Source organism: Aotus nancymaae, unplaced genomic scaffold, assembly GCF_030222135.1.
Source record: "Aotus nancymaae isolate 86718 unplaced genomic scaffold, 86718_ANA_hifiasm-v0.15.2.pri h1tg000014l, whole genome shotgun sequence".
Lineage (NCBI taxonomy): Eukaryota > Metazoa > Chordata > Mammalia > Primates > Aotidae > Aotus > Aotus nancymaae.
Window position 1 is genome coordinate 16731269 of NW_026988425.1, and position 27844 is coordinate 16759112.

The following is a 27844-nucleotide window of genomic DNA, read 5'->3' on the forward strand; positions in this document are numbered from 1 at the left end:
GGAACATTCCATAATTTTAAAAACCCTAAAAATTATGCTTATGAGTACATCAAAACCTGTAAAAAATGAAATTCCATACATGCCAGGACTAGAAAGATATGGAATAGACAACTGTAAAAAAAAAAAATCTGTGAGGAAATCCTACTCCATATGCTATATGCAGATTTCTGATCTGTATTTGAAGTGGAATCACTCCAATATTATCTGATTAGTTTTGAAATTGATGATTAAAAGATTAATCACCTTCTACATTTTTTGGCAACTTACACTATCACCAATTTAAAATATTAATAGAAGGAGCATCAAAACTATCAATCTAAGAAATTTGGTGAATCAAGAGGTCTGTGATATGCTCAGTAAACACATCTTTGCTGTGGCAATGAAATAATTTGAAGATGGAAAGAGAATGTAAATTCTGCAGAATAATTTTCTGTGCTCCCTCTTTAAATAGGTTAAGGTGCTCATTTGGTTTTTTGAAAATCTGAAGCTGTGGATCACAAAACAAAGCAAAATTAATTGTGAATAAAGGGAAGAAAAGATCACTTGTCATGACACTTTTTTTCCAGGGATACAGTTAAGCAAGCTAATAGCCTTCAGAGGGTAAAAATAAGTCCATTCACTAATGCCCACACACATTCCATATAATGACAGATGGAGATCTAATTTTAAAAACATGCTACATTGTAAAAATACTTTGGAAACATCTAACTAAACAGTGGATTAGAACTTGATTAAAAATAAGTGATTGAAATGCCAAAAGCTCATTAAACGGAAGATGCTATGTGGAGTTGACTTCCCAAAGAAACGAAGCCCTTCTGGGCCGGCAAAATATTTTCAGCTGAAAGAAACTACTGAATATTCTAATTTTCAGTTTGTGAGGGGCAAACTATTATACTTAATCACTGGTTTGTTTTTATCCCCAGAATTATAACAATTAGGAAAATGAAGGCATTTATAAGATGCTCAAAGCAGGGCACACTCTCAGGACAGGCTCCCGGGAACCAGAATCTGAGACAGAAGGTTACATGCAGGAGCTTCATTGAGGAATGTTCTCAGAAGCATCACCTGGGAGGGGTGAGGAAGGCAGGATTGGGCACATGGAGAAGAGAACTGTGATGTGTTGCAAGAGGCCTCAGCAGATACCATGAGAAGACCAGAGCAGAAAGGCCCTTCAGAGCTTTCTTAATCTAGGCAAGGGGGCCAGGCCATGGTATTCTCACATAAACCCAATGCCAATGGAAATAAATATTGGACAAAGTAACTCCTTTTGGCCAAGAGTCAATCTCAAGAGGGACTCACGAATGAGTATCCTTGCAGGACCCGTTTGCAGGAATCAGAAGCCAATTCTTCTGACTGCCTGAAAATGAATGCTTTGATCCTGAAGGAGACATGTTGGGAGTGTATCTCCCCTCGCATTGCAGTCCCCACCTTAGCCTCACTCCTTCATGTAGTAACTTCATCCCCTCTGAGATTAGCTCCATAGGATTCCCAATGATCTCTTTTTCTTTGGAAACTGGTAAGAGGAAGGTTATTGGGACAAATCTCACCCCTTTCAGTGACTCCAGCTGGTGTTATGATCTCCCTTCTCTGCTATTACACTTTTAAACAGCACTGCTGTGGTCTGGGTGGCTTACCTGGTGGGGTGATCATGACTTTCATCCCAGGGGACCCTGAGCCCTGGGTCACCATGAAAGCGTGGCTTGGTGGCATAACCAAGTTCCAGCCATGGCTACTGCACTTGCCAATTTACCATCAAGATCTGGCAAGGGGGTACAAAGAGACAACCTAGTGAGTCACCTGGATGGCTGTGGTCGCAACTAGACAGCAGCTATAGCTTAAAGTGTAATGGAATTCTTGCTGTGTTCCCTGTAGCAGCATTGTCCCCTTGGAGATAAGGACCCAGGAGGGACTAAATGTCTTTTTCCAAGAAAGCACAAATTCCTCAAACAGGTCATTGGGAGTAATGGTAGTGGAACCAGACCTACTTCCAATCATTCTTTTCTTTTCTTTTCTTTTTTTTTTTTTTTTTTTGAGACAGAATCTCACTCTGTCACACAGGCTAGAGTGCAATGGTGCAATCTTGGCTCACTGCAACCTCTGCCTCCCGGTTCAAAAGATTCTCTGCCTCGGCCTCTGGAGTAGCTGGGACTACAGGCACACTCCACCATGCCCAGCTAATTTTTGTATTTTTTGTAGAGATGGGGTTTCACCATGTTGGCCAGACTGGTCTCAAACTCCTGGCCTCAAGTGATCCACTTGCCTTGGCCTCCACAAGTGCTGGGATTATAGGCATGAGCCACCACACCGGGCCCCAATCATTGTTTTCTGGGCCCTTCAATCTCACCCATTGGGAATGTAGCACTATAGAATGGGTATTGGTTCAATGCCACCCTGTCCTTATAATATATCATCTCCAGGCTAGCACCTTAGCTGGCTTTCAAAAAACTCTAGCAGACAGGCAGTTTCTGGATGGTGTTATGTGATGAGACCAGTAGATCTTATCATCCTATGTCCATTGTTGTTCTTCCTTTGCTATAAAATGGGGACCCGTAGTTCACGGTCACATTTTGCAGGATTCCGTGTCAGTTTATCAAATAATCATGTAAGCCTGCAGGTGGTCATGCTGCCTAAGTCTCTGTGGGTAGAAAAGGTAAAGCCATCTCTGGAATATGTGTTCAGTTCCAGTCCAAATAAATTACTGCCATTTCCAGATTGAAAGGGATCCGATGTGATCGAACTGCTAACAAGTGGCTGGCTAGTCTCCTCAAGGGACTGTGTTTGTTGAAGAGCTCGGTGTTGGCTTCTGTTGCTGGCTAGCTGGACATTTGGTAGTGGTAATAGATATATTAAGTAATTAGTTAACTTCATGGAGACCCACTCTCAATCATCAGGACCTTTGATTTTGAAGGGGGACAGAATGATGATTAAATGGGGACATAATGGGGACCACTACCCTTGTAGTATTGAGCATGTTTAGAGAGGCAGATTTCCTGGGCATTCCCCTGGATGTGCGATTGTTTTTTATTTATTCTCTAGGCCATGGTAAGAAAGTTTCAGAGGCTTCTGTGTAGCCCTCTTCACTACAGACCATACTGGTTGTCCCTACAAACGAAGGAACTAATGAGAAGATTCTGCTGACTACAATGGATTTCAATTGTACATCCAGGGACTGAACAAATGACCACCAGACTGGGTCTGGACTTCTTATTTCTTACTCCTCATAAACTCCTACTTCTGCAAGGGGCCTGGATGAAACAAAACTTCCTGAATATCAGTGGAGTTTGGACCATGCCCAAGAGTCCTCAAAATACCTAGGATTGCCCTTTTTCCCACTGAACTGTTACCCAAGTAAATGGCCAGGGATCCCTTTGAGTAAAGACTGGGGGAATTGTTATCATATGCACTTGCCACAGTATAGCAGGCTCCTTCCTCAAACCAGCCTCTCCAGTCAACAGGTTCTGGGTCAAAGGACAGCCTCAGATCTGGAAATTGACCATGACTCTTCAGTGAAGTGTTGGCGTTATTCTTATCTGCCCCTGCATCTTGCCCTTAATCACACTGTGGTCTAGTAACCATCTCCATAGCTCTCTGTGGGTGAGGCCCAACCAGGCTGCCAACCTTTCCATTCGTGATAATAATGGCACCCTTCTTGCTCTACTACCGATGTTCTGCCCCTCAGCTTCTATCAATCTGGGATCTTACCATCCCCATTGCTTTTAGAGATCCCAGTTCTATAACAGCACGGTCTACAGTATCAGCCCTCCTCTAGAGGGACAGCCACCATTGAGTTTCTCATTGACACATAGCCCCTCTCACCAGCTCATTCCTTACAGCTTTGGTAAGTGGTCTGCCTTCTGGGCGCCCATGTAAACACAGTGAACTGGTGGATTGTTTGGTCTTACAAAGTACAGCAGGCCCCCACTATCTGTGGGAAACACATTCCAAGACCACCCACAGGTGGATGCATGAAACTGTGAATAGTACCAAACCCCATATACATGATGTTTTTTCCTAGACATGTACTGTTGTACTTTTGTAGTTGGAGGTACAACAGCAAAACCAGCACACATTTTTTTGTCCTTCACAATTTCACAGGTAAAAAATTTGTTCTTACCATCTTAGCAACCTCAGCATACAATTTTTTTTTCCTTAAGAACTTTTACCTTTTCACTTTAAGGAAGCATTTTACAGCTTCCCTTTGCCATATTTGAATCGCCAGCATCACCCCTCTTGTGCTTTGGAGCCATTATTAGGAAAAATGAGGGTGTCTTGAACACAAGCACTGCGATACCTCGATGGTCAATCTGATCACTGAGATGGTGAAGAGGCTAACTGGAGGGAAGTGTAGATGGTGGAGGGAAGTGTAGACAGTGAAGAGGCGTAGACGGTGTGTATCCACTGGACAAAGGGACGATTCACATCCTGGGGGAGACAGAGTGAAACAGTGCAAGACTTCATCACACTACTCAAACAAGGTGCAATTTAAAACTTATGAATTGTTTCTTTCTGGAATCTTTTATTTAACATTTTCAGCCCATAGTTGACGGAGGATAACCAAACTGTGGAAAGCAAAACCATGGATAGGGAGAACCAGTGTACAGTCGTCCCTCAGTATCCATAAAGGATTGGTTCCAGAACCTCCCTTGGATACCAAAATCTGTAGATACTCAAGTCTGTGATATAAAATGGCCTAGGATTTGCATATAACCTACACACAACCTCCCATATACTTTAAATCTCCTCTAGATTACTTATAATACCTGATACCATGTGATTGCTATGTAAATAGTTACTATACTGTATTGACTAGGGAATCATGACAAGGAAAAATGTCTGTATATGTTCAGTATGGGATGCTACATTTTCCCCAAATACTGAATATTTTCAATCCCTGGTTGGTTGAACCCACAGATACAGAGAGCTGACTGCGTATCCATCATAGCATTCCTGCTTCTCTGAGCCTTTCAGTCTCTTCATCATCTGCTAAAGCATTTATCACATATCTCCTCCACATGGTTGATCATTGCATTTCTAAGAAAGAAAAGAGTCAACCAAGAGACCTCAAGAGTCAACCAGGCAGAATGCTAAATTCTCTATCTCAGGGGGTGCACCTATGTAGATAAAGTTTCCAGTATCCAACTATATATTGTGTCCTTCTTAACTAAGACCCTTTGGGATTCATCCCATATATATTCTTTCACTCCTGCTAGTACTTGCCAGCTCAATCTTGCATCTTCTTTAGTATCTATTTTTTCCTTCCTTATCACAATCAGCACTTCTCCTGTTAAGTTTTATTGTACTTGACTATAGTTCTGGGGTCAGCAAACTTTGCCTGTAAAGAGCCCAATAGTAAACATTTTAGGTTTTGTGGGCCATATGGACTTGGTCGTGACTACTCAATTCTCCCATTATAGCATGAAGGCAGCCACAGGCAATGTGTCACTGAATGAATGTGGTTGTATTCCAATAAAACTTTATTTACCAAAATAGACTGGAGGCTGAATTTGGCCAGGAGACTGCAGTTGCTGTTCCCTGTTCTACTTATGGACCTAGTGTCCAGGAAGGGAGTTAGGATCAACCCTGAGTTAAGAACATGCTGCCTTGCAAGAAAATGCTCCTGCACACTTCAAGCAAGGGTAGCACTAGCTTTAAATAGGGAGCAGTAGGCCCAGAGGGTTCAGGGGAATCTGAGGCTTTGAGATTTTTGGTGCAGGGACACATATCCTTATCCCAGCATTTCACATATCACAAATCTCAGCATTTCGCTCCCTCCCAGTCAGGGTTCTGACCTTGGCATAGCACACTTGATGGGGTTGAACATTTTAAACTTCTCTGGCCTTATGATTAAGTCCTAGGCTTGATCCTGGCTTTTTTCTGCTTCTGGCTGCAGGAGATGAGAATCTCTTTATAAACTACCATAGGCCCTCAGCTTTCACACTTAGCCTTAAATTGGTGATTAATCATTGTATCCTTTCATCCCCTTTCGCTAATTCACTTTATAGCACTCAGTAACAGCCATCCAATTCCACTGCACTTATAATTACCACTTCCCCTGAACTTCTATATACCTCAGATACTAGACCTACCAATGCATGGCCTTCCAACAGCTACACCACAGTGAAAGTTGCAACCATTGCATAGTTACAGCCTGTCAGGGGCTGTAGGTAATCCACCCACCCACCCCTAGTGATGGTGCCTTCCCTGCTGGCAGGTCAGCTGGTGACCCAGCTCCAGATCCTATTTTAGAGTCTCCTTCCTCGGACCATTCCTAGCACCAGTGGTTTTAACTATGCTTACCTGAGAAACAAGGTCTGAGGTGGAGATTCACATGCAGAACTTTTATTTGGGGGTGCTTTTAGGATCAGTACCTATAAGGAAGTAAAAGAAAAAGGATTCCATAGGGGGAGAAATCGAATTATGATTCAGTTGCAATAAAGGCTTTAGCAATCCCATGGACTGCTGTCAGAGTTGTCTAGACAAGGCAAGGGGCCAGCCAGCCACAGGATGCACGCTGCCCTCCAAACCCCAAACTGCAGATGGGGTATCACCTTGGGCAGGGCAGCTTTCTTCTGCTAAGGGAGGGATTCTCAAAAACAGACTCATCTGTGAGACAACAAAAGCCAGCACTCCTGGCAACTGGGGGAATTAAAGCCTGAGTCCTGGAGGGAAGATGGGGGCTGCACACCACGGCATCCACTACAAGCATGTGGAGTTGTTGAGTTCATGTCCATAGTAAACACGTCAGATAGGTATCCTTGGTCCCAGTTTTACTGTCACAACCTAGTTACCAGGAATCCTGGGAGAAGCCCTGGGTTCAACTAATTGTTGCGATTGTCATTGTTGTTCCTAAGGAATTCTATATGATAAAGGCAATACATTAGCAGTGATTTATTATATATAGAAACTTTAAAATCTACTTTTGAAGTGTAAAGTAACAAGAAAGAGGAAGGAAAGAATGAAGAAAAGAAAGGAAGGGGAGGGGAGGGAAGGGAACTGGAGGGGAGGGAAAAGGGAAAAGAGAAAGGGGAAAGGGGGAAGGGGGAAGGGGAAAAAGGAAAAAAAGAAAAATCAAGTCCTCTCAACTCACTAGAGCAGCCATATCTACTTAACTGGATACAGGTATTATAAAAAGTTATTTTTCTACTTCCCTGACTTTTAACAAATAACATTTTCTGCTTTTTGGCTGGGGAGAGGATATTTAAAGTACCATGAAGTCAAGTTTGTGACAGTGACAAACTTAAAGAGGTTACAATTTTGAAATATATAAGTATATAGGTTGGAATCAACAAAATACCTATTAATGTGTGTGACATGTATAGATGTCCAAATAAATGTAATTTATTTCCCATAAAGTCAGAATAATTGTGTAGGTAGAGTTAGAAAAAAAATCATTGTGGCTGAAGCTGCAAATTATTATAACATCCCACGGAAACTGATAGTTGAAATGATTTTGAGATTCTCAAGTACTGTCATAATACTTGCATAATCTGAAATTCTGATGAATTCTTCAGAAGTTTATTTCCAAGTACCTGTAATCTTTTCATGTTGTTCAACATTAATTCATAGCCAGGACTTATCTTCAGGCAACTTTAGGCTTGTTTCTTTGTGAAATTCTGTAAGTTGGAGATTAGAAACATGAAAACAATCAGTTGGGGCTCTTTTTGGCAGATTTTGAAATGTTGCCATTTGTTCAATTTCTATCCCTATAAACGTAGTAGGTAATGGATCTTACTGGTATCCAAAACATATCATCTCACCTTACATTTATTCTTCAGGAAATTAGGCTCATGGCTAAGTGGATTTTCAACAAGTTAAATACAAACTTTCTGCCTTCATTGAGATGTTTGTTGATGCTGTGGGGTTCATCTTGAAACACACACACACATTCCATACATCTAACACCTCCTCCATCCCTCTTCAAACAAAATGAACATTAGGACTTTAAATTGCAGGCAACAGCCATAGGCAGAAAGCCAGAGGCCACTGCTCCAACGCTGGGGTCCTCTAAAGTTGATTGCAAGGCAAATGCTAAGCAAAGATGTTTCTAGATCTCTAGATGTCTGCTTCTTGCTCATAAAGTTGAAAGGATGAAATGAAAGCGTGTGGGCACAATCCCCAGCTTGGTGCCGTCACAGAAGCTCAATAAGGCCCACAATCCCTCACCTACAGTCCCAAATCCCAGAGCTCTGAACACTGAAACATTTTTGGTAAATCCTTTGGCAGCAAAACCTGTCCAGATAGAAGGCTATTTCTAGGCCTTAGTATGAATGGAATATATCCCTCTCTAGAAGTATAAATATGTTTATTAGATGGTCCTCCAGGTCTTACGGCAGCCTGACATTATCTATGGTATATGTACCCCATTGAATTCCTAAAACTCCAAATATATGAGTCTCTGCACTCTGGCTTGAAAGGCTTTCAGCTGAAGGTTTGTGGATCTGTCCTTGGTGGCTCTCTTCTCCTTCCTTTTTTGCTGGTCGTGGCCCCTCTCCTTCCTCCCTGGCCATGATTAGTCTATCTGAAATAAAAGCTACACTTGCTCAGACATCCTCTTGTGTCACCACCTGTTAGGCACCTTATCACATATTTTTTGGAAAGCCTGTGATGATCCTGGAAAGGATTGGCAATAAGCCTCGTTTTAAAGATGAGGAATCTGAGACTGCACTCCAGCCTGGGCAACAGAGTGAGACTCTGTCTCAAAAAAAAAAAAAAGAAAAGAAAAGAAAGAAAAAGAAAAAGAATGCGAGAGAAGAAATCGTCATGTCTGGCTTCCTTTTGGGTCTCCTTAAAAAAGTTACTGAACTCCTCCGAGCATATTTCCTCATCTGCAAAATAGGAATACTGTCTATATCCCACAGTGGAGAATCATAAAACAGCACTTTATGCTCAGCAAAAGACAAATGCATGTTACACAAAGCAGAAAGTTTACGCTGACACTGTCCAGTCCGTAGACAGGCAGCAAAGCAGCTAGGGGCTTCTGTAACACGCATGGAAAGGGACAAGATTATGTTCTCACTTTACGTTCTCTCATGTTTGATCCCAGTTAAGCTAAAGACACAAACACTTCCCAGCACCATCTGGTCCTGCGATGCCTCCCAGGAGGAAAGACTCCACACAAATCGCTCTGCAGCAGCCAGCGCTGGCTTGGTACTGATGAAGAAAGACCTTTAACATGACGACTGTGGCATCCGTTTAGACAACTGTTTTACGAACAATAGGTGCTGTGGCAGGATGAGGGGTGTGTATTCATACAGATTGGATTAAATATGTTCATCAAAAAGAAATATGAAGAATAAAAATTTAGAGAAACAATGATGTCATGCCTGTATCAAAACATCTCATGTACCCCACAAGCATATACGCCTCCTATGCAGCCACAAAGGTGTTTTAAAAAATGGAGGAACAGGCCGGGCGCGGTGGCTCAAGCCTGTAATCCCAGCACTTTGGGAGGCCGAGGCGGGTGGATCACGAGGTCAAGAGATCGAGACCATCCTGGTCAACATGGTGAAACCCCGTCTCTACTAATACAAAAAATTAGCTGGGCACGGTGGCGCGTGCCTGTAATCCCAGCTACTCAGGAGGCTGAGGCAGGAGAATTGCCTGAACCCAGGAGGCGGAGACTGCGGTGAGCCGAGATCGCGCCATTGCGCTCCAGCCTGGGTATCAAGAGTGAAACTCCGTCTCAAAAAAAAAAAAAAAAAAAAAAAATGGAGGAACAAAAGCACTATGTCAATACCACAGTGAGGGTAGGGAAACGTGAGAACGGAAGCATTAGCTGGGCTTTATGCTTGTATATTTGTTTGGCAGGTTTTGCCCACACATGTGTTCATTTCTCCAGTGTGATAGGCATAAGATATCCGAAAAGGGACATGTAGCTGTGAAAACACCAAAACAGGAAGAACTGATAGTAAGTGACTATGTGTGAATGGACCAGGCAGCCCAAGGAATCCTAATACAGCAAACAGGGAGTGGGGAACAGGGTGTACCCAGAGAAAGAAAGCTAAACACACCCAAAGGAACAACAAGCAAATAAAATATCAAAGACATCTCCACACTATCTTGTACCACCAAGAGGCTCCCCCAAAATAACAAGTCCATTTGTCATATTCCTTACCTTGTCACTTCACTATCAGGAGATAAGGTTTAAATCTTTTTGTTTGCCATGCCCCCCCTCCATCCTGCAAATAGAATTCTACTCTAGAAAAACAAATAAATTGAATTTTCTAAAATTACAGTGTGGATAGAAGTGAGACAATGGATTGTTCCACAAACCCAAAATCAAAACTAAGGTGTCTCTTGAAGCCTAAAAGCAGTAGCTAAATAAATGAAAAGGCTGGGTGTGGTAGCTCATGCCTGTAAATCCTAGCACTTTGGGAGGCTGAGGCATGAAGATTGCTTCGGCCCAGGAGTTCAAGACCAGCCTGGGCAACATAGTGAGACTCTCTCTCTCTCAAAAAAAAAAAAAAAAAAAAATTAGCCAGGCATGGTGGCACAGACCTGTAGTCCCAACTACTGGGGAGGCTGAGGCAGGAAGATCACTTTAGCCCGGGGGGTCGAGGCTGTAGTGAGCAGTGATCGCTCCACTGCATCCAGCCTGGGCAACATCCAGACAGAGCAAGACCCTGTCTCAAAAATGAAATAAATAAATATAGTATTAGCATTTTAGGTCAGTAAACATGCTATTCTCATTGCCTTCCATGCCCCCCACCAGGTAAAAGAGATGACAAATTAAAAGATGACATAAATATAAATTAAAAACATACCACATACAAAGCACTACACCATTTTCTCAGGATATGGATTTAAAGATGTGGCAAACACAGCAGATTGGGTCTTTGTGTGGGGAGAATGGCAGAAAACAGGATGACGGAGCAAAATTAAAACCAAGGAGCTCTCATTGTTGGACAATAGTGAACCTGGGCACTAATGAGATATAATTAATTCAACTCTGCATCCAAAGTTTAAAGAAAAAGACTTAATAAAGGGTATTCAATTAGGAAAGGAGGAAGTCAAATTGTCTATCTGCAGACGACATGATTGTATATCTAGAAGACCCCATCATCTCAGCCCAAAATCTCCTGAAACTGATAAGCAACTTCAGCAAAGTCTCAGGATACAAAATCAATGTGCAGAAATCACAAGCATTCCTATACACCAATAACAGACTTAAAGAGAGCCAAATCAAGAACGAACTGCCATTCACAATTGCTACAAAGAGAATAAAATACCTAGGAATACAACTAACAAGGAATGTAAAGGACCTCTTCAAGGAGAACTACAAACCACTGCTCAACGAAATAAGAGAGGACACAAACAGATGGAGAAACATTCCATGTTCATGGTTAAGAAGAATCAATATCGTGAAAATGGCCATACTGCCCAAAGTAATTTACAGATTCAACGCTATCCCCATCAAGCTACCAATGACCTTCTTCACAGAACTGGAAAAAACCACCTTAAACTTCATATGGAACCAAAAGAGAGCCCACATAGCCAAGTCAATTCTAAGCAAAAAGAACAAAGCGGGAGGCATCACACTACCGGATATCAAACTATACTACGAGGCTACGGTAATCAAAACAGCATGGTATTGGTACCAAAACAGAGATATAGACCAATGGAACAGAACAGAGGCCTCGGAGGCAACACAATATATCTACAACCATCCGATCTTTGACAAACCTGATAAAAACAAGCAATGGGGAAAGGATTCCCTGTTTAATAAGTGGTATTGGGAAAACTGGCTAGCCGTATGCAGAAAGCAGAAACTTGACCCCTTCCTGACATCTTACACTAAAATTAACTCCAGGTGGATTAAAGACTTAAACATAAGACCTAACACCATAAAAACCCTAGAAGAAAATCTAGGTAAAACCATTCAGGACATAGGCGTAGGCAAGGATTTCATTACCAAAACACCAAAAGCATTGGCAACAAAAGCCAAAATAGACAAATGGGGCCTAATCAAATTCCACAGCTTCTGCATGGCGAAAGAAACAGTCAATAGAGTGAATCGGCAACCAACAGAATGGGAAAAAATTTTTGCAGCCTACCCATCTGACAAAGGGCTGATATCCAGAATTTACAACGAACTAAAACAGATTTACAAGAAAAAAACAAACAAGCCCATTCAAAAATGGGCGAAGGATATGAACAGATACTTTACAAAAGAAGACATACATGAGGCCAACAAGCATATGAAAAAAGTGCTGATCATCACTGGTCATTAGAGAAATGCAAATCAAAACTATATTGAGATACCATCTCACGCCAGTTAGAATGGCGATCATTAAAAAATCTGGAGACAACAGATGCTGGAGAGGATATGGAGAAATAGAAACACTTTTACACTGTTGGTGGGAGTGTAAATTAGTTCAACCATCGTGGAAGACAGTGTGGCGATTCCTCAAGGACCTAGAAATAGAAATTCCATTTGACCCAGCAATCCCATTACTGGGTATATAATCCAAAGGATTATAAATTGTTCTACTATAAGGACACATGCACACGAATGTTCATTGCAGCACAGTTTACAATAGCAAAGACCTGGAACCAACCCAAATGCCCATCAATGATAGACTGGACAGGGAAAATGTGGCACATACACACCATGGAATATTATGCAGCCATCAAAAATGATGAGTTCGCATCCTTTGTAGGGACATGGATGAACCTGGAAACCATCATTCTCAGCAAACTGACACAAGAACACAAAATCAAACACCGCATGTTCTCACTCATAGACGGGTGTTGAACAATGGGAACACACGGACACAGGGAGGGGAGCACTATACACTGGGGTCTGTTGCAGGGGAGTTGGGGGGACAGCGGGTGGTGGGGAGTTGCGGAGAGATAGCAAGGGGAGAAATGTCACATATAGGTGAAGGGGGGGAAGGCAGCAAATCACACTGCCACGTATGCACCTATGCAACAATCTTGCATGTTTTTCACATGTACCTCAAAACCTAAAATGCAATAAAAAAATAAAGAAAAAGACTTATGTCTAGCAAATGAGGTCTGGTTAATACATGGTGAGGGCAGCCACATTCTCCCGACATGCTTGAACTCACTACTCAGAATACTGCACTGACTAAAACTCACCATGCCTTACTCAGTGTGGCACATTTGCTCTGTGAAAGAGAACTTTAAGCACTAATTCTGTGCTGGGGACTCAACGAGTGATGGGTCCTTCAGCAGATTTATTTAACCCCAACAACCTGTGAGATAATAAACACTTCTTTTTCACAGATTTCAAAAGACAAGTCACTTTTCCAAGGTCACAAAGATAACTAAACGAATTTGAACTTCATGTTTAGCTTCATTTTCAACATATTAGTGCCTTCCCCTAAGCCACCTAAACTGAGAATTTCTCCAGAGATTTGACCCTGAGGTAGCCTTTCTAAAATGATACCTAAACATTTTACCTTTACTTTCCTCCTAAACTAACTGTGCCATTGGAAACTGCATCAGAGCACACAGCAGTCAAGCGATGCATTCATGTTTAGAAAGAGAAAGGCTTTGCAGCAAGCTCTTCATGTGCTCTTTAACTCAGCCTGGATTTAATGCGAGTGTCCAGAGATATTCACCACCTCCTGTGCCACGATACACTCAATGAGTGACATTAAACTTTGCCCCTACATGAGCCTTCAAGCCCCCTTACATAGGTCCCAGTGCCATGACATGGTGAGTAACTCTGAAAGTTAAACTAAGTTTGGGGCACACAAGTCACTCCTGATTTCTCACATTATTCTGACAACCGTAAGTCATTTAAAGCTGAGGCGATGAAGCAACTGTCAGGCAGCAGTGCACGTCCCAGGGTCCAGTAGACACAAGACTTACCTTGTGAAAACATAACCTTTAAGCACTATTCAAAAATGACATCTGAAAACACATGGGATTCTAACTTTTATTATTAGGTTAGAATGAATGAAGTAGCAGCAAAAGGGTCTCTCATATGATCTGGCTTTCACTGGTCCTCAGGGCAAGGAGGAAACCTGGGCAAGAGATGATTGCTCAGTCCCAGCAGACTCTCAGAATCTCACTTGGACCCGAAAGTGCATCTGCTTGGTGGCATTGTTCTTCATTCCTGTCTTCAGCATCCATTTTGATTTCATCCTTTGCACATACTGCATGTCTCGCTCTCGCACAAGAGCCGCTCCTATGGTTGGAAGGGGGTTAAGAAATTAGACAAAGGTCTGTTATTTGTGATCAGAGAAAATCTAACCTTGGCAGAGAATTAAAAAGGTTAGTTTGAGGTAACTGGGTTCTTGTATTTAAAACAGAGTTGCTAACTTGGGGTGTCTAAGCAATGGGCCTCGGGGGTCTCTGTGGGCCCCAGAATTGCATACCAGAACTTTCGTATATCTACATTTCTCTGGGATTAGCATCTTTAGTTTTCATCATCTGGAAGAGTCTATAAGCCCAAAAGGTGAAGCCCCATTAATCAGAAAGGCAGAAACTGTAAATCAAGTCAGAAAATACTTCCTGATAAGAGTAAGATGAAGTCAAGTCTCTGCCAGATTCAAGTGACGTCACTGTGGCAGCCACAGTGACGGAAATCACATATAAACACAGTGGCATTTAAAATGCATTTTAGTTGCCTAGAGCTTTCCAGGCCATCAGAAGGCAGCCCTCCTCTTATCTTCTCCACAGTCCTCTGGCTGGAGAGATGTTTTCCCTGAAGATCTAAGGATAATCAGCTTCATCCAGCAGACACATCAGAATAGATTTTAAAAGTAGCATATTGATGAGGTTTCAAAGCTCAGTAATTGCAGTGGCATTCTTGACTCTTCTGACTCTTACTAAATTTTCTATGGGAAAATTACAAAAAAGGGGACTGATAGCTAACCTTGACTATGGGCATGCATTATATCACACATGCATGGCATTCAACCCACTCAACTCTTAAGAGGTAGGTCTTATTATTATCTGTTTTATAAATGAGGAAACAGAAGCTTAACTAAATTACTCATGCTCATCATATAAGAACCTCTAAGTACATCACATAAGTCACGTTTGACTCCACAGCTCAAGCTATTAACCACTAAGATACTATCTAATTCCTCTGCATAGCCTCCAGGATAATTTCAACCTTTGGTGATTACTAAATAATTATTTTTGTTAATTATTATCTTCTGAAAAAGTTAATGGTATATAAAATTACTGTGCCAGGAATATGAAATTTTTAAGTCATAGAGCTTTGGGCTTATTGCCTTAAACACATCAAGTGGTAACAGAAGTCCCTGGAGCCAAGAGGTTAAGTTTCCCCTACAGAGAATCCACAGGACAACGTAAATGGAAACACCTTTCCCCACACCCCTTCTAGAAATACAAGTTCTTAGACTGTCTGTAGTTGTAAACATCAACGTACCTGTGCTGCCAGTCCATCCCAGGGCTCTGTACTGCTGAAGTACTCGGCCCACGGTCTTCCGATTTTTAGCAACTGCCACAGCTCTTGACAAGCCAAATCGCTGTTTGTAGTATCTCATCAAGGAGCGATGACCCACTCTGGCACCTGTATTTCAAAAGAGCAATACTGAAACACTGAGTTGGATAGGTTTTTCAAGGCAGAGCTATAAAGCAAGGGCTTTTCAAATCAGATCTTTTAGATACTAGATGGAAAACTGATATACCAGAAGAAACAGTTGTTCTACTTTCTAAAGAAAGATGAAACGGCACATAAAATAAAAATGAAAAAGTGAAAGAAAGAAAGCATTCAAGAAAAAGAAGAACAAACAATAGATTTTTAAAAAAGAGAATGGCAAGTCACTGTTAAGTGAAAAACTTAGCATTGTGTACTTACATACAATATGCCTCCCCAAAAATTCACATAGAAACCCCTACTAATGCAGATAACAGGGCCCTAGAAGATAAGAGACAATTATAGATATATGTATGGGAAGAATATTAAGCACAGAGAGTAGTTCTGATGTTTAGGTCTGCAAGCCAGGGCCAGGATCAAAACAGAAATCAATCCATCTTTCCTTTGCTTAAATTCTCTGTTGCAGTGATGCTCCAATGAGGATTTCACCCAGCAAGGGACATTTGGCACTGACTGAAGACATTTTTGGTTGTTACAGCTAGTGGGGTACTACTGGCACCTAGTGGGTAGAGGCCAGAGATGCTATTAAACTTCTTTAAATGCACAGGACAGCCTCCCATTACAATTACCTCATCCAAAATGTCAGTAGTGCCAAGGCTGAGAAACCCTGCCTATTGCTTCTAAATGATGGAAACCACCTGGTGAATTCAAATTATAAAAGATGATTAAGCTGAATTCTGTCTATACCTTTTGCTTATTTAGTAGGATCTAGTAAAACTATGTGAGTCAATCATGCTTTCAGAAATGAATTTCTAAATTTAATTTTCAAAGTATGCTGATGTCATTACAACATATGATTGTATATCTCATTATCTTATAGGCCCATTAACTTGTAACAGAGTGAGAAAAAAGAAAACAGACTCTGCATATTTAAAATTAAAAACTATGAAAAAAAGGTATTGGCCACAGATTGGAAATTCTGTAGCTGGGCTAATAAAAACCTGAGGTAAGCAAAGATATCTACTAAAGGAACAATTCAAGGTTCCTATTTAAGGGTGAGGCACATCTGATATATTCATCTAGCGGGTGGCAAACTACAGCTAGAGAACCAAATCTGGCTAACCGCCTGTTTTGGGTAGTATGACTGCAACATAGCCATGCTCATCTGTGTGGGTATCATCTCTAGCTGCTTTGGTGCTTGCTACATCAGCAGAGGTGGGAAGCTGCTGCAGAGACAGAATGGCACACACAGCCTAAACGATCACCTCTGGCCCTTTCTAGGGAAAATGTCCCAACCCCTGTGTCATAGGCTCACAGGAGATGACCTGAAGGGGGCTGGTTTTAGAAATGACTCATTCCAGGCTTCATCAGAGGAGTGGCTCTCCAAAGGTGGTCCCCAGGCCAGTGTCATCAACATTACCTAAAAGCTTACTAAAGGCAAGCTATCCTTTCACAAGAATATTAATTAGGACAAAACCAATCAAATACCTTCCCAGAGGGACATAACCAAGCAGATACTTAACAATAGCCTATACATAAGGCACGAAATAGCCATTTCCACTGAAAATGAATAAAAGATATGTGACTAGGGTAGAACCCTGTATACAGTTTCCAGGAAAGGTTTCTATTTACATATGTCAAACCATTTCTTTCAGAACTTTTTGTGTGAAACAACCATGAACAAGATACTATAAATATTGTTGAAGTCTGTATTTGCTTTTAGGATCCAGACTTTCAATTTGCATGAGAAAATTATTTTGGTTAATTTAAGTCCCTATACCTGGCAAAACAACTGGAAAATAATTTGCTCGCTAAACAGCTGTGGAAAAGTCATTGCTTTCAGTTGCTTGTTTTGTTATCATACTTAAGAGATGGCAAAAAGAACCTTTCAATTCAAAGACATAGTCTTTGGATACCAGTGTGGAGAAAAACGTTTCCCCTAAACCTGACTGTTTTGGCAGCATAAGAGTTAACAAAGCTCTCAGACCACAAGAAATAAGTGAGATGTAGTTGACATATAAAAACATAAATTTAAATGGAGGGTCTACAGCAAACTCCAGCACTGTTTACTGTGATGTTCTATTCACAACGTTAGGTCTGGACACTCCAGGTTTGCAAGGTTTATCCCAACCCATTAAATGATACTGCTGGTCATTAAGACATAAGAAATCAATATATTTATATTCTTAAGCAACATGTGGAAATACATCTTACAGAAGGTTGGCCTTTTAAAGCGTCCTTGAAATGGCTTTATTACTCAATGCCAAGGTTTCCAACAGCTGGTAAAAAAGAACTGAAAATAGCGTTTAGAGCTATTCCTGTCCTGTGCCAACGACAGTGACCACCTGATATTAGCACCAAGTACAATGGGCTAAGGACAGCTCAACTTGAAGGACCTCATCAAGGAAATGTATTTTCTAGAATACAGTGCAACTGCCCAATAAATAAGGGATAGGTTATATCTAAGTCATGGTGAAGCACACGACCTATCCATCTAGCTTTTGACACAGCAGTAACTGCTTACAAACTGTCCACACCCTTATTTTTTTTTATTTTTTACTTTTTGGAGACAAGGTCTTATTCTATCACCCAGGCTGGAGTGCAGTGGCACAATCATGACTCACTGCAGCCTTGACTCTTGACTTCCTGGGCTCAAGTGATCCGCCTGCCTCAACTGGAACTACAGGAACACACCATCACAGCAGGCTAATGTCTGCTCCTTCTTAACAAACGGCCTTACAATTTATGACACCCAATTGAATGGGCCTTTCATGCTAACTTACTCCATATGAGTTGAAGAGTAATGAAGGACACCCAAAAACACCACGCCAGACCACAATCTTCAAAATAAATGCTCACGGTGCCCTCTAGTGGATACTTTTTGTCATTGGCTTTGAGATTGCCTACTTAATGCTACTAAAGTCCAATCTGAGCAACTAGATTCAGTGTCCCAGCAGCAGGGGAGACTCATTACCCAGTAAATGAACAGGAGCTGAGTTCAGGAAGGCTTCCCAGAGAGTTGAATCTAAGGAAGTTGAGCCTTACAAGAAAAGTAGGAATAATAGAGGCACCCCATATGCAAACGCCCAGAGGAAGAAAAACTCCGTGTGGGTGGGCAGAGGAATAAACTAGCACTATACACCTGAGGGACCAGGTGTGAGAGAAACTCAGAGTTCCTCAAGGCAATAGCTCCAGTGGAGGAACTACAGACGGTTAAGAAAATATACTGGTGTTTTAGAAAGAATGTTTTGGTGGTCATGTGAAAACCAGATTACAGATGATCAGACAGGAAGCTGTAATGGTGACACAGACTTATGAATATAAAAAATTTTTCAAAAGACATTTAGGAGTTGCTAAGTCATCTGGATGTGGGAGAGGAAGATCGCTCTAAGATCTTTCTAAGGCTAGCCAAAGACAAAAATGGGTTTGGCTCTGGCAGTCAAAATAGGGTATCTTTTTAGATACCCATTTTTGGCTGTGGCTAACCTTAAAAAACTCAATCACCCAGGACAAAGCTGAGTATTCTTTATTTTTCATAAGTTTCAAAAATTTAAAGTCCAGATGAAAACTTCTCTTAAACACTCTAGATTTTTTAAATAGATATGTTCATTGTTGTGCTAAGTTCTGTAATATATTGTGCTAAAGTAGATGCAAAATGAAGCCAACACTATGGTGAGCCTACTACACATAGGCAGACACTGCTGCACTAGGATTATCTTCAATTTCCTTAAGGTCTGTTATTATCTGATTCCACCATTTCAGAAGCAGAAGCTAAGCAGACAACAAGTTAAACATAGAGTCCTAGAAAATAAGTTATTAAACATATTTCTGATATTCTATATGGTTACCATCAGCAGAGAAAGACCAGAAAAGGTTTTCTGGGATTTAAGTTTTACCACTGGGTATTAGGCCTTAATAATATATTGCATTATAACTTTCTTATCACTGTAGGAAGAACTGTCATCTTCAAAACTGGTTCTGCCTGACCTTTCCTTCTGCTGCCACACTCTACACTGCTCTTGGCCTTACAAGGTTATCATTCTGAGCTAAAGATTGCCATCTGTACCTAAGAAGTGACACTCTATGTGAAAAGCCCTAAGACAAGGTTGCTTCACTGCAGATATCTCCACCAGCAGGCTGCATTGTTCCTGCCTGCACCATTACTGCAAATCTCCCGAGGCAGTGTAGGGATATTGGAAAAAGGCTTTACTGATTGTGTGTGTGAGATCTTGATAAGTTACTCAACCTTTTCAGGCTTCATATGTAAAATGAAGACGTTGGAATCTAACTCACGTTGGCCTATAAAGATAAATACATCTGCCTGAATGTGCTAACTGCTCAGCAAATACCGGGTATTAAGATCTTATTATCATCTCTACTTTACTGTCCCCTTTCACTTCTCAAACATGTCCTCTGTAGCTTCTCCTATTCTTATCAGTTAATCACGATTCTTTCTTCCCACACAATAAACAACCATGTATGCTGCTCACATTCATGGTTATTCTTCATCTTTTCGTACATCATGGTGGATAAATTTCCACCATGAGTCATATACACCCACACCAAACTACCATTTGGAAGTCTGAGCAACAAAAGGAAACAGGAATCAGTTCAAAGAATAACAGTAAGGTTACAATTAACAAGAGAAATCTAGACAAAACCAAAAAAAAAAAAGATAAAGAACAGGACAGAAAAGTCTATAGCTTAAAAAAGAAAGAAAGAAAGAAAGAAATGCCTGATCAAACATTCTGAGTCATAACCCAGAAGTGAACAGAAACACTAATCAAATTTAAACAAAACAGCCAATTTAGAGCTGAGCAGCAACCTCCAGGATTTATACCATACATGAGAACCCAAACATAAACTTTAAGCTCTATGATCTATTTCCCTGAGTATGGAAGGTAATTGACGCAGATATGCTGCTCCCTCAACCCCACTGGCATTAAGCTATTTATTTTTGACAAATGCACTTACCAGAAGGCAGAATCAATTCCATGGTTTCATCATCATATTCCAAGTTCTTTTCTGAAGGCAACCCCTCAGCCTCATTAGGGTCCTCCCCTTCCTTGTGATCTGGGTAGCTACTCCTATAACAGAGAAATTGCACTAATAAATAGACTAATATCTCAACTTGAACTAAAAGACATAAACTCTATTTGCAAATGTGGCAAACTTCCTAAGCTACCTAAAAGGGAGAGGAAAGAAGCAGCTATAGGGACTACCGGCTAAAAGGTTTGGGGAGAAAACAACTTGTTAGCATTTTATCTGTAGTAGACGTGAGCAAATGACCTATAAGAGAATTCTATTTGTTTTTCCCTAGAAAGGCTGCCTGATGGAGAGGAAGAGAAGGAGAACGCACAGCTGGACATGCAGCAATACTCAATTTAACCTTATAAAAACAAGTTCTAGAACAGTGCTGTCCAACAGAACTCTGTGATGACAGAAAACGTTCTATCCGTAGATAGATAGAACTATCAATACTGTGTCTGATTTCTATCAATACTGTGTCTGATACAGTAACTCCAGTCACATGAGCTTTCAAGCACTGAACTTTGAAATGCAGGTAGTCTGACTGAAGAACTGAATTTTTAAATTTTTAATTAAACTTTCAATTTATTTAAACAGCTATATGAGTATACCTAGTAATTACTATATTGGACAGTGCAGTTCCAGAAGAATCTCTATATTCCTAAAAATGCTAATAAATTCTATTCATAGATACACATGAAAAATAATTGGAAAAGTGCACATTAAATTATTAACAGTAAACCAGACAATCTAATAAGAAAATAGACAAAATACTTGATCAGATACCTCACAAAAAGATATCCAGATGGCCTATGAATACACAAAAAGGCTCTTGATTGCATTAATCAACATCAGGGAGATGCAAATTAAAGCCACTATACACCCACCAAAGTTGCTAAAATGAAAAACTCTCCCTCACTGCAAGTGGGAGTATAGAGAACCACTTTGGAAAACAATTTGACAGTATTTTCTAAAATTGAACATATGTATATCCTCTGGCCCAACTCCTACATAAGCACACAACAGATAACATATAAACATTTGCCAAAAGACACACATCAGAATGATGTGGCAGCATGGTTGGAATAGCCCTAGATTAGAAACCACTCAAATGTATATCAACAGTAGACTAAATGTTGTGGAGCAATGAACAGAATACTCTATAACAATAAGAATCAACTATCTACAGTCATATCAAATAGTATGAATGGGTCTCCCAAACACAAAGTTGAGCAAAAGAAGCCAGACCCAAGAGTACCTTCCATTTATATAAAGTACAAAAACAGGCAAAACCGATCTATGCAGTTATAAGTCAGAATAGTAGTTACTCTTGGTGAAAGGAGGGGTAGTTCCTGGAAGGAAGCGCAAGGGAAATGTCAGGGTATTATTAACATGCTGTTTCTTGATCTACGTGCCATTTACATTTAACATTTCACTAAATTGAATCATGATATCACAGTACGGTCATCCTTTGGTATCCACAGGTGATTGGTTCCAGGACCTCCCTAGGATACTAAAATTTGCAGATGTTCCTGATATAAAATAGTGTAATATTTGCATATAATCTAAGCACATTCTCCTATATACTTTAAATCATCTCTATATTACTTATAATACCTAATACAATGTAAATGCTATGTAGATAGTTGTTACACAGCACTGTTTAGGGAATAATGACAAGAAAAATAAGTCTGTGCATGTTCAGTAAACACAAAATTTTTTTCTAATACTATAGTTTGGATCCACGGATGGAGAAACCTGTAACTACAGAAGGCCAGCTGTATACATATACGCACTTTTCTGTAAGTTTATTCTTCAATAAAAAGTTTCAGGTCCAAAATAAGTAAGTAAGTTACTGTGTGAAGGAGAGTGAAATTATAGGTAATTTGTCATTTTTTAGCTGAGTGAATCCACATAAACTGCTGATTAGAACAGTGCCTGGCAGGTAAGCACTCCATAAAAGCTAGCTTTGTAAGTGAAGGTTTTCTGTTTTCCAAGTTTTCTTTATTAAACATTGTCAACTTATTAAATTATTTTTTTCCTAGAGACAGGGTCTCACCATGTCACCTATGCTGGCCTGAAACTCCTGGTCTCTAGTGACCCTCTTACCTCAGCCTCCTGAGCAGATGGGACTACAGGCTCATGCCATCACACTCGGCTTTTATTTTTTTAAGGAAAACAAATCATTTTAATATTCATTTTTAGGAAGAAAAGCTCACATGATTTCTCATTTCTAGGCACCAACAGAATAAAATTGTACATGGAATGAAAAATGCATCATTTGGACTAAGGGAGAACCATTTCCATCAGTTACATATTTTAATTCAAACTAATGGAGCAACACCCCAACAAAAGGCTAGGGCTTGAAGCTTAGATTCTAGAAGGAGGAGATAATAAACAAATAATATATAATACATACAATGGCAGTAGGGGCTATAAGGAAAAATAAAACGGGATAAAAAGGATTGGGTAGGCGTTATTTTACGGAAGGTGGTCAAAAAAGGCCACACTAAGAAGGTGAAATTTGTGTCAATGCCTTCAAGAAGTGAAGGACAAGTCACGTGAATATCTGAGTGAATACTATAGACAAATACAATAGCAAATGCAAAGGTCCTGAGAAACACACTTGATGCATTAGAGGAAGAGTTAGGAATCCAGAGAGCAAGTCATACAAAACAAAAGAACCACAGATGCTCCAGATCATGTGCAGGGCCCTGCAGGCCAGTATACTTTGGCTTTTTCTTTGAATAAGACAGGTAGTCTTTGAAAGAATCTGAGCGGAGTTTGACCTGACTTAATGTTTTAAAAGGATCTCCCTACAGTTTCAGTTTTGAGAACAGAATGTAGGGGGTAGGAAGAATGTAAGTATGGAGAGCAGGCAGCAGGAGAGTACTGTAGGAAGTCAGGTGAAAGATGATGGCGCCCTGGACCTGGGTAGTAGCAGTAGAATTAGTGAGAAGCAGCCAGACCTGAAAATAGATAGTGCAAAGGTAGATAAAGCAGGATATGGTGATAGATTCTAGTGTAAGCATGAAAGAAAACAGAATAAAGGAAGACTGCATGGCATTTGGCTTAAGTAACTAGAAGGACAGAGATGCCATTTACTTAGCGGGGAGCAGATTAGGATGCATGGTAGGAGTTGATTTCAGACAGGTGAAGTTAATGATCTCTTTTGAACACAAGTAGAAATATCAAGGAGGCAGCTGGATATCTTCAGTCTGTAGCTAAGGGGAAGGCTATACTAGAGATATAAGTGTGGGGGGTCATGGGCCTACAGAAGATATTGAAATCTATGAGACTGGGCAGGATCCTGAATATAACCGCAGGATGAGAGACCAAATGCTGGGCATTCCAAGCCTGCTGCTGATGGCACCCGCTTGATTCTATCCGTGGTATTTGCTTTGACCACTCTGATTACAACATCGGTCAAAAGGTCATAAACACTGCTGACTAAAAGGAAACCTGACAGGGATAAATACTGTCCTTTGCCTGAAAGAGGATGCTTCCCACCACCAGCAGACAGTCATTGTCTTCTCCACTGCCACAACCTCTGACCCTCCCCTCCACCTCCACCCGGTCATGTCCACCAACTGGAAGTCTCCAGCTGCAAAATGAAAACTCAGAAAGAAAATGCAAACGAAGACTTACAAGACTGAGACTTTACTGAACATTTTATCACTTGGACTATGCATGCCTGGCATGGTAATTATATACATCTGCTTATCTCCTGTGCTAGGTAACAGGAATTTTGACAACTAGTTGTTCACAAGTACTTAACATACATTTGTTAAATGATATACAAATTATTCAAGATCCTAGTTAGGGCAGGGCAAGGTATCTCACACCTGTAATCCCAGCACTTTGGGAGGCTGAGGTGGGTGGATCACTTGAGCCCAGGAGTTCAAGACTAGCCTCGGTAACATGGCGAAACACCATCTACAAAAAATACAAAAATTAGCCAGGCATCGTGGTGAACACTAGCTGCTGGGGAGGCTGTGGTGACAGCAAGAAACTTTCTCAAAAAAAAAGAAAAAGAGTCTAGTCACGGGTGAACCACCAATGGGATAATCTCACCATCAGATGCCTGGTTTTGGCCAGGTTTAGCAACCCTCTCAACTCCCTCAGAAGACAGCTGATGATTCAAGGACTCTCCAGGAACCCAACATGTAAAACCAAATTTCTGTACCTCTATTCAAGGGGTAACTGGCAAAACTGAATTCTTGATGATTTAACCAGAACAAAAACAAGTCAAATTTCAGTTTGGGTCTAAGATCTTCTCTTTACTATATGTGTTAAACTCTGTTAAACTGAGTTTCTCAACTACAAGGAAAGAACTACCTAATACAGAGGTGTTCTAAGTGTTATTAAGAATATGTTGTACAGTGCCAAACACATATCCAGCCCTGGCACACCTAATATCACTTCAAAGTAAATACGACCTCACTTCACTTCATATTCAAACTATGCTTACCTAAAATCATAGAAGTCTGCAAATTCCAAAGCAGCATCGCCATCTGTGAAGAGCTTACAGTGGCTTTTGTCATTCATATGTGCCTGTACGGCTTCTGTGGAGTAGAAGGACTTCCCTTTCTCATTGCACCACAAGCAAATCTTTCCAACACCAACTTTCTCTCCTAAAAAATAATGTAAGGAAAAACTATGAGAAAAGCTTTTAGCAACCAGATTAAATCTCATTATTTGTCACAATTCAAAAATCATTCACCAAATAAGCAAGTAATTATATCAAAGATTGATGAAGAACACAAAACTAATGTTCCCTTGAGACCAGTCCCCCAATAATGTGGTATTTCCTTATTAAAAGGAAAACTATTGTATTTACCCAAGTATGTAATCAGTCCCTTAATATCTGAAAGATATTCTATATCAGGAATAAAGAAACTGTGGACTTTGGTCATATGAGCCACATTCTTCATGAGCGAGCTGGAATGATGGGAACAAAATAAGCAGTCTGTAATAGGGATGGAACCAGGGGGTGGTTTTTCCCCAGCCTCTTCCTCCTCTGCATCCTGCTCCACCGCATCGTCCATTGCTTCAGTATCCTCACATTCCAATTCTTCGTCAGAATCAATATCTTCCCAATCTGCAAGCCAGAATTTTGAAAAACAAAGTTTAAGAAAAGTGGTAGCAAGCAAAGATATCACAAAAATTCACATGAGGTGATATAGTCCTACATTTGGGTAAGCAGCCCCATCCCCAACTCTCAGGGACAACTCCTCTTTCAAGATTTCAATTTTAGCTATTCGTTTACCACAGACTCATCTGTATGGCTGTGAAATGCCTTAGTCTTTCTTTTCCGGGTAACAGGAGTCTTTTGCTTCTTTCCTATGCCTTACAGCACCTAGCCCAGTGCTGAACATATAGTTAGCGAGTCTCTTATCTGGCTATTTTTATAAACTGCTAAAACAACGCCTCTATCTGTTATTTCACAAAAGAACTATGGGGGGTGTGTATGTGCTGGTGGGGTGCTCTATGAACAGCTATGGTTTGAATGCATGTTTCCCTCCAAAATTCAAATGTTGAAACTTAATCATCAATGAAATAGCATTAGAGGTGGGGCCTTTAGGAGTTGATCAGGTTAGGTGAGCGCTAATCCCCAATGAAAGGATTAGTGAGGAGGAAACTGGCTAGCCCCTTTTTTGCCTTCTGCTTCTCCCACCACATGACGATACGAGAAAACTTCATCTCTGGAACAGGCCCTCGCAAGACACTGACTCTGCCAGCACCTTGATTTTGGGCTTCCCAACTTCCAGAACTATGGGAAAATACATTGATATTGTTCATAAATTACCCAGTCTCTGGTACTTCATTAGAGCAGAACGAACAGACTAAGACATAAACGCATGCACCAGCACTGTTAATAGGATGTGGGATGAGGAAAGGAAGGAAGAAATAGCTCATAAAGTCAAAGAGGTGAGGCTGCTGGCTACAGCTCCACATTTCTGGCTGAGTTGATTTTGATCCCTTGATTCTGTTTCACTTAACTAAAGCGCAAAACCATCATAACTGGAAATCCACTAGAATCGCAAATTACACGGCAGCTGGTAGGACAATAGCATGTCCTCCTCTGCATGTGTTAAAAGCCTCCCCATCCAAAACAGAGAAGGCATCAATTCATTCTCTAAATATGTATTAAGCACTTCTTTTTCCAGACAAAGTTTTAGGCCCTGATTCTACAACAGTGAACTAAACAGCCAAACCTGCTGGCCAGATAAAGCACTTCAGAAAGCGTCTAAACAAGCGGCCCTCATCATTTTACTTAAAAGCGCGCTCTCGCTCTCTCTCTCCCTCACACTCACACACACATACCCCCATCTCGAGTATAAATCTGGAAACTTAATTGGGCCAAGTTCCTCTCCCCACTCCCCACCCAGCCAGAGCCATCACCGTCTTCATCCAGGTCCTCTTCCTCCTCCTCCTCACTGTCCTCCTCCTGCTGCTTTGCCAACTTCTTCGCCTGCTGTTCAAACCACTGGAGCCGGGGCGGTTTCTCGCTCGGGTCTCGGTCGTGGGTCCTACGGCCACCAGTACTCACGGCCACGTCACTCGTGGCCTCCTTTGCAGGCGCTGGGGGCGCCTTCTTTGGAGACATGGACGGCTGGGCCTTGATGGCCTGCTGGATGGCCGCGTTCATGGCATCCTTGTCCACACCGTCCACGCCCAGGCCTTTCTCCAAGTTCTTTTCATTCATCATCTCCACTTTCCGATTCACGGCCTGCACGGCCTTCTTCTCCAGCTCAACGTGCCGCCGGGACTTGAGGTGGTTCTCGTAGGCGTTGAAAGAGGCAAACTTCTTACTGCAAACGGTGCAGTAGGTGGCCGAGCCCTTGCTCTCCTCCTCGGCGACGGCCCGCTGCGCCCGCACGCGCTCCTGGAAGCCCTCGGCGGTCACCGGGGCCATGCTGGCCACCTTCCGCCGCAGGTTGTAGCGGTGCCAGTCTGTCTTATAGTGGGCCCGCTGCATGTCCGCGTCGCAGAACGCCACCCGGCAAGTTATGCAGGTGTACGTCGCCATTGCCAGGCAAGAAATAAGAGCCGACCAAGCCAAACACCTAGTGATCAGCGCCCTGGCCCCACAAGACCCTCAGACCTTAACCCGCCTCAGAGGCCACGAAGAGCCACTGAACTAGCCGACTCCCTAATTGTCACTGAGGAAACTTCCTGCACACGTCGGAAGTTATTTTCAGCGGCACCGGAAACCCGCCTCTCAGGCTGTGGCCACGCCCCCGCCGCGGTGAGGCCCGGGAAGGCGAGAGG

The 27844-nt window shown here is 41.5% G+C and overlaps 1 protein-coding gene and 1 long non-coding RNA gene across 2 annotated transcripts; both read right to left on the reverse strand.

Annotated features, from left to right (window-relative positions):
• Positions 1-2005: 2005 nt before the first annotated feature.
• LOC105733069 (uncharacterized) lies at positions 2006-9336 on the reverse strand. Its single transcript, XR_001111175.2, has 3 exons — positions 7530-9336; positions 6298-6368; positions 2006-4422 (listed from the first exon to the last, which is right to left on the reverse strand). It is a non-coding gene; the product is annotated as an uncharacterized LOC105733069 (long non-coding RNA).
• A 4556-nt stretch (positions 9337-13892) lies between these two features.
• Positions 13893-27737, reverse strand: ZNF622 (zinc finger protein 622). The gene is made up of 6 exons (XM_012475311.3): positions 26975-27737; positions 25410-25670; positions 25041-25203; positions 20516-20628; positions 15371-15514; positions 13893-14158 (listed from the first exon to the last, which is right to left on the reverse strand). Exons 1-6 carry the CDS (start codon positions 27600-27602, stop codon positions 14031-14033), a joined length of 1437 nt encoding a protein of 478 aa, XP_012330734.2. The 5' UTR covers positions 27603-27737; the 3' UTR covers positions 13893-14030.
• Between the last annotated feature and the right edge of the window lie 107 nt (positions 27738-27844).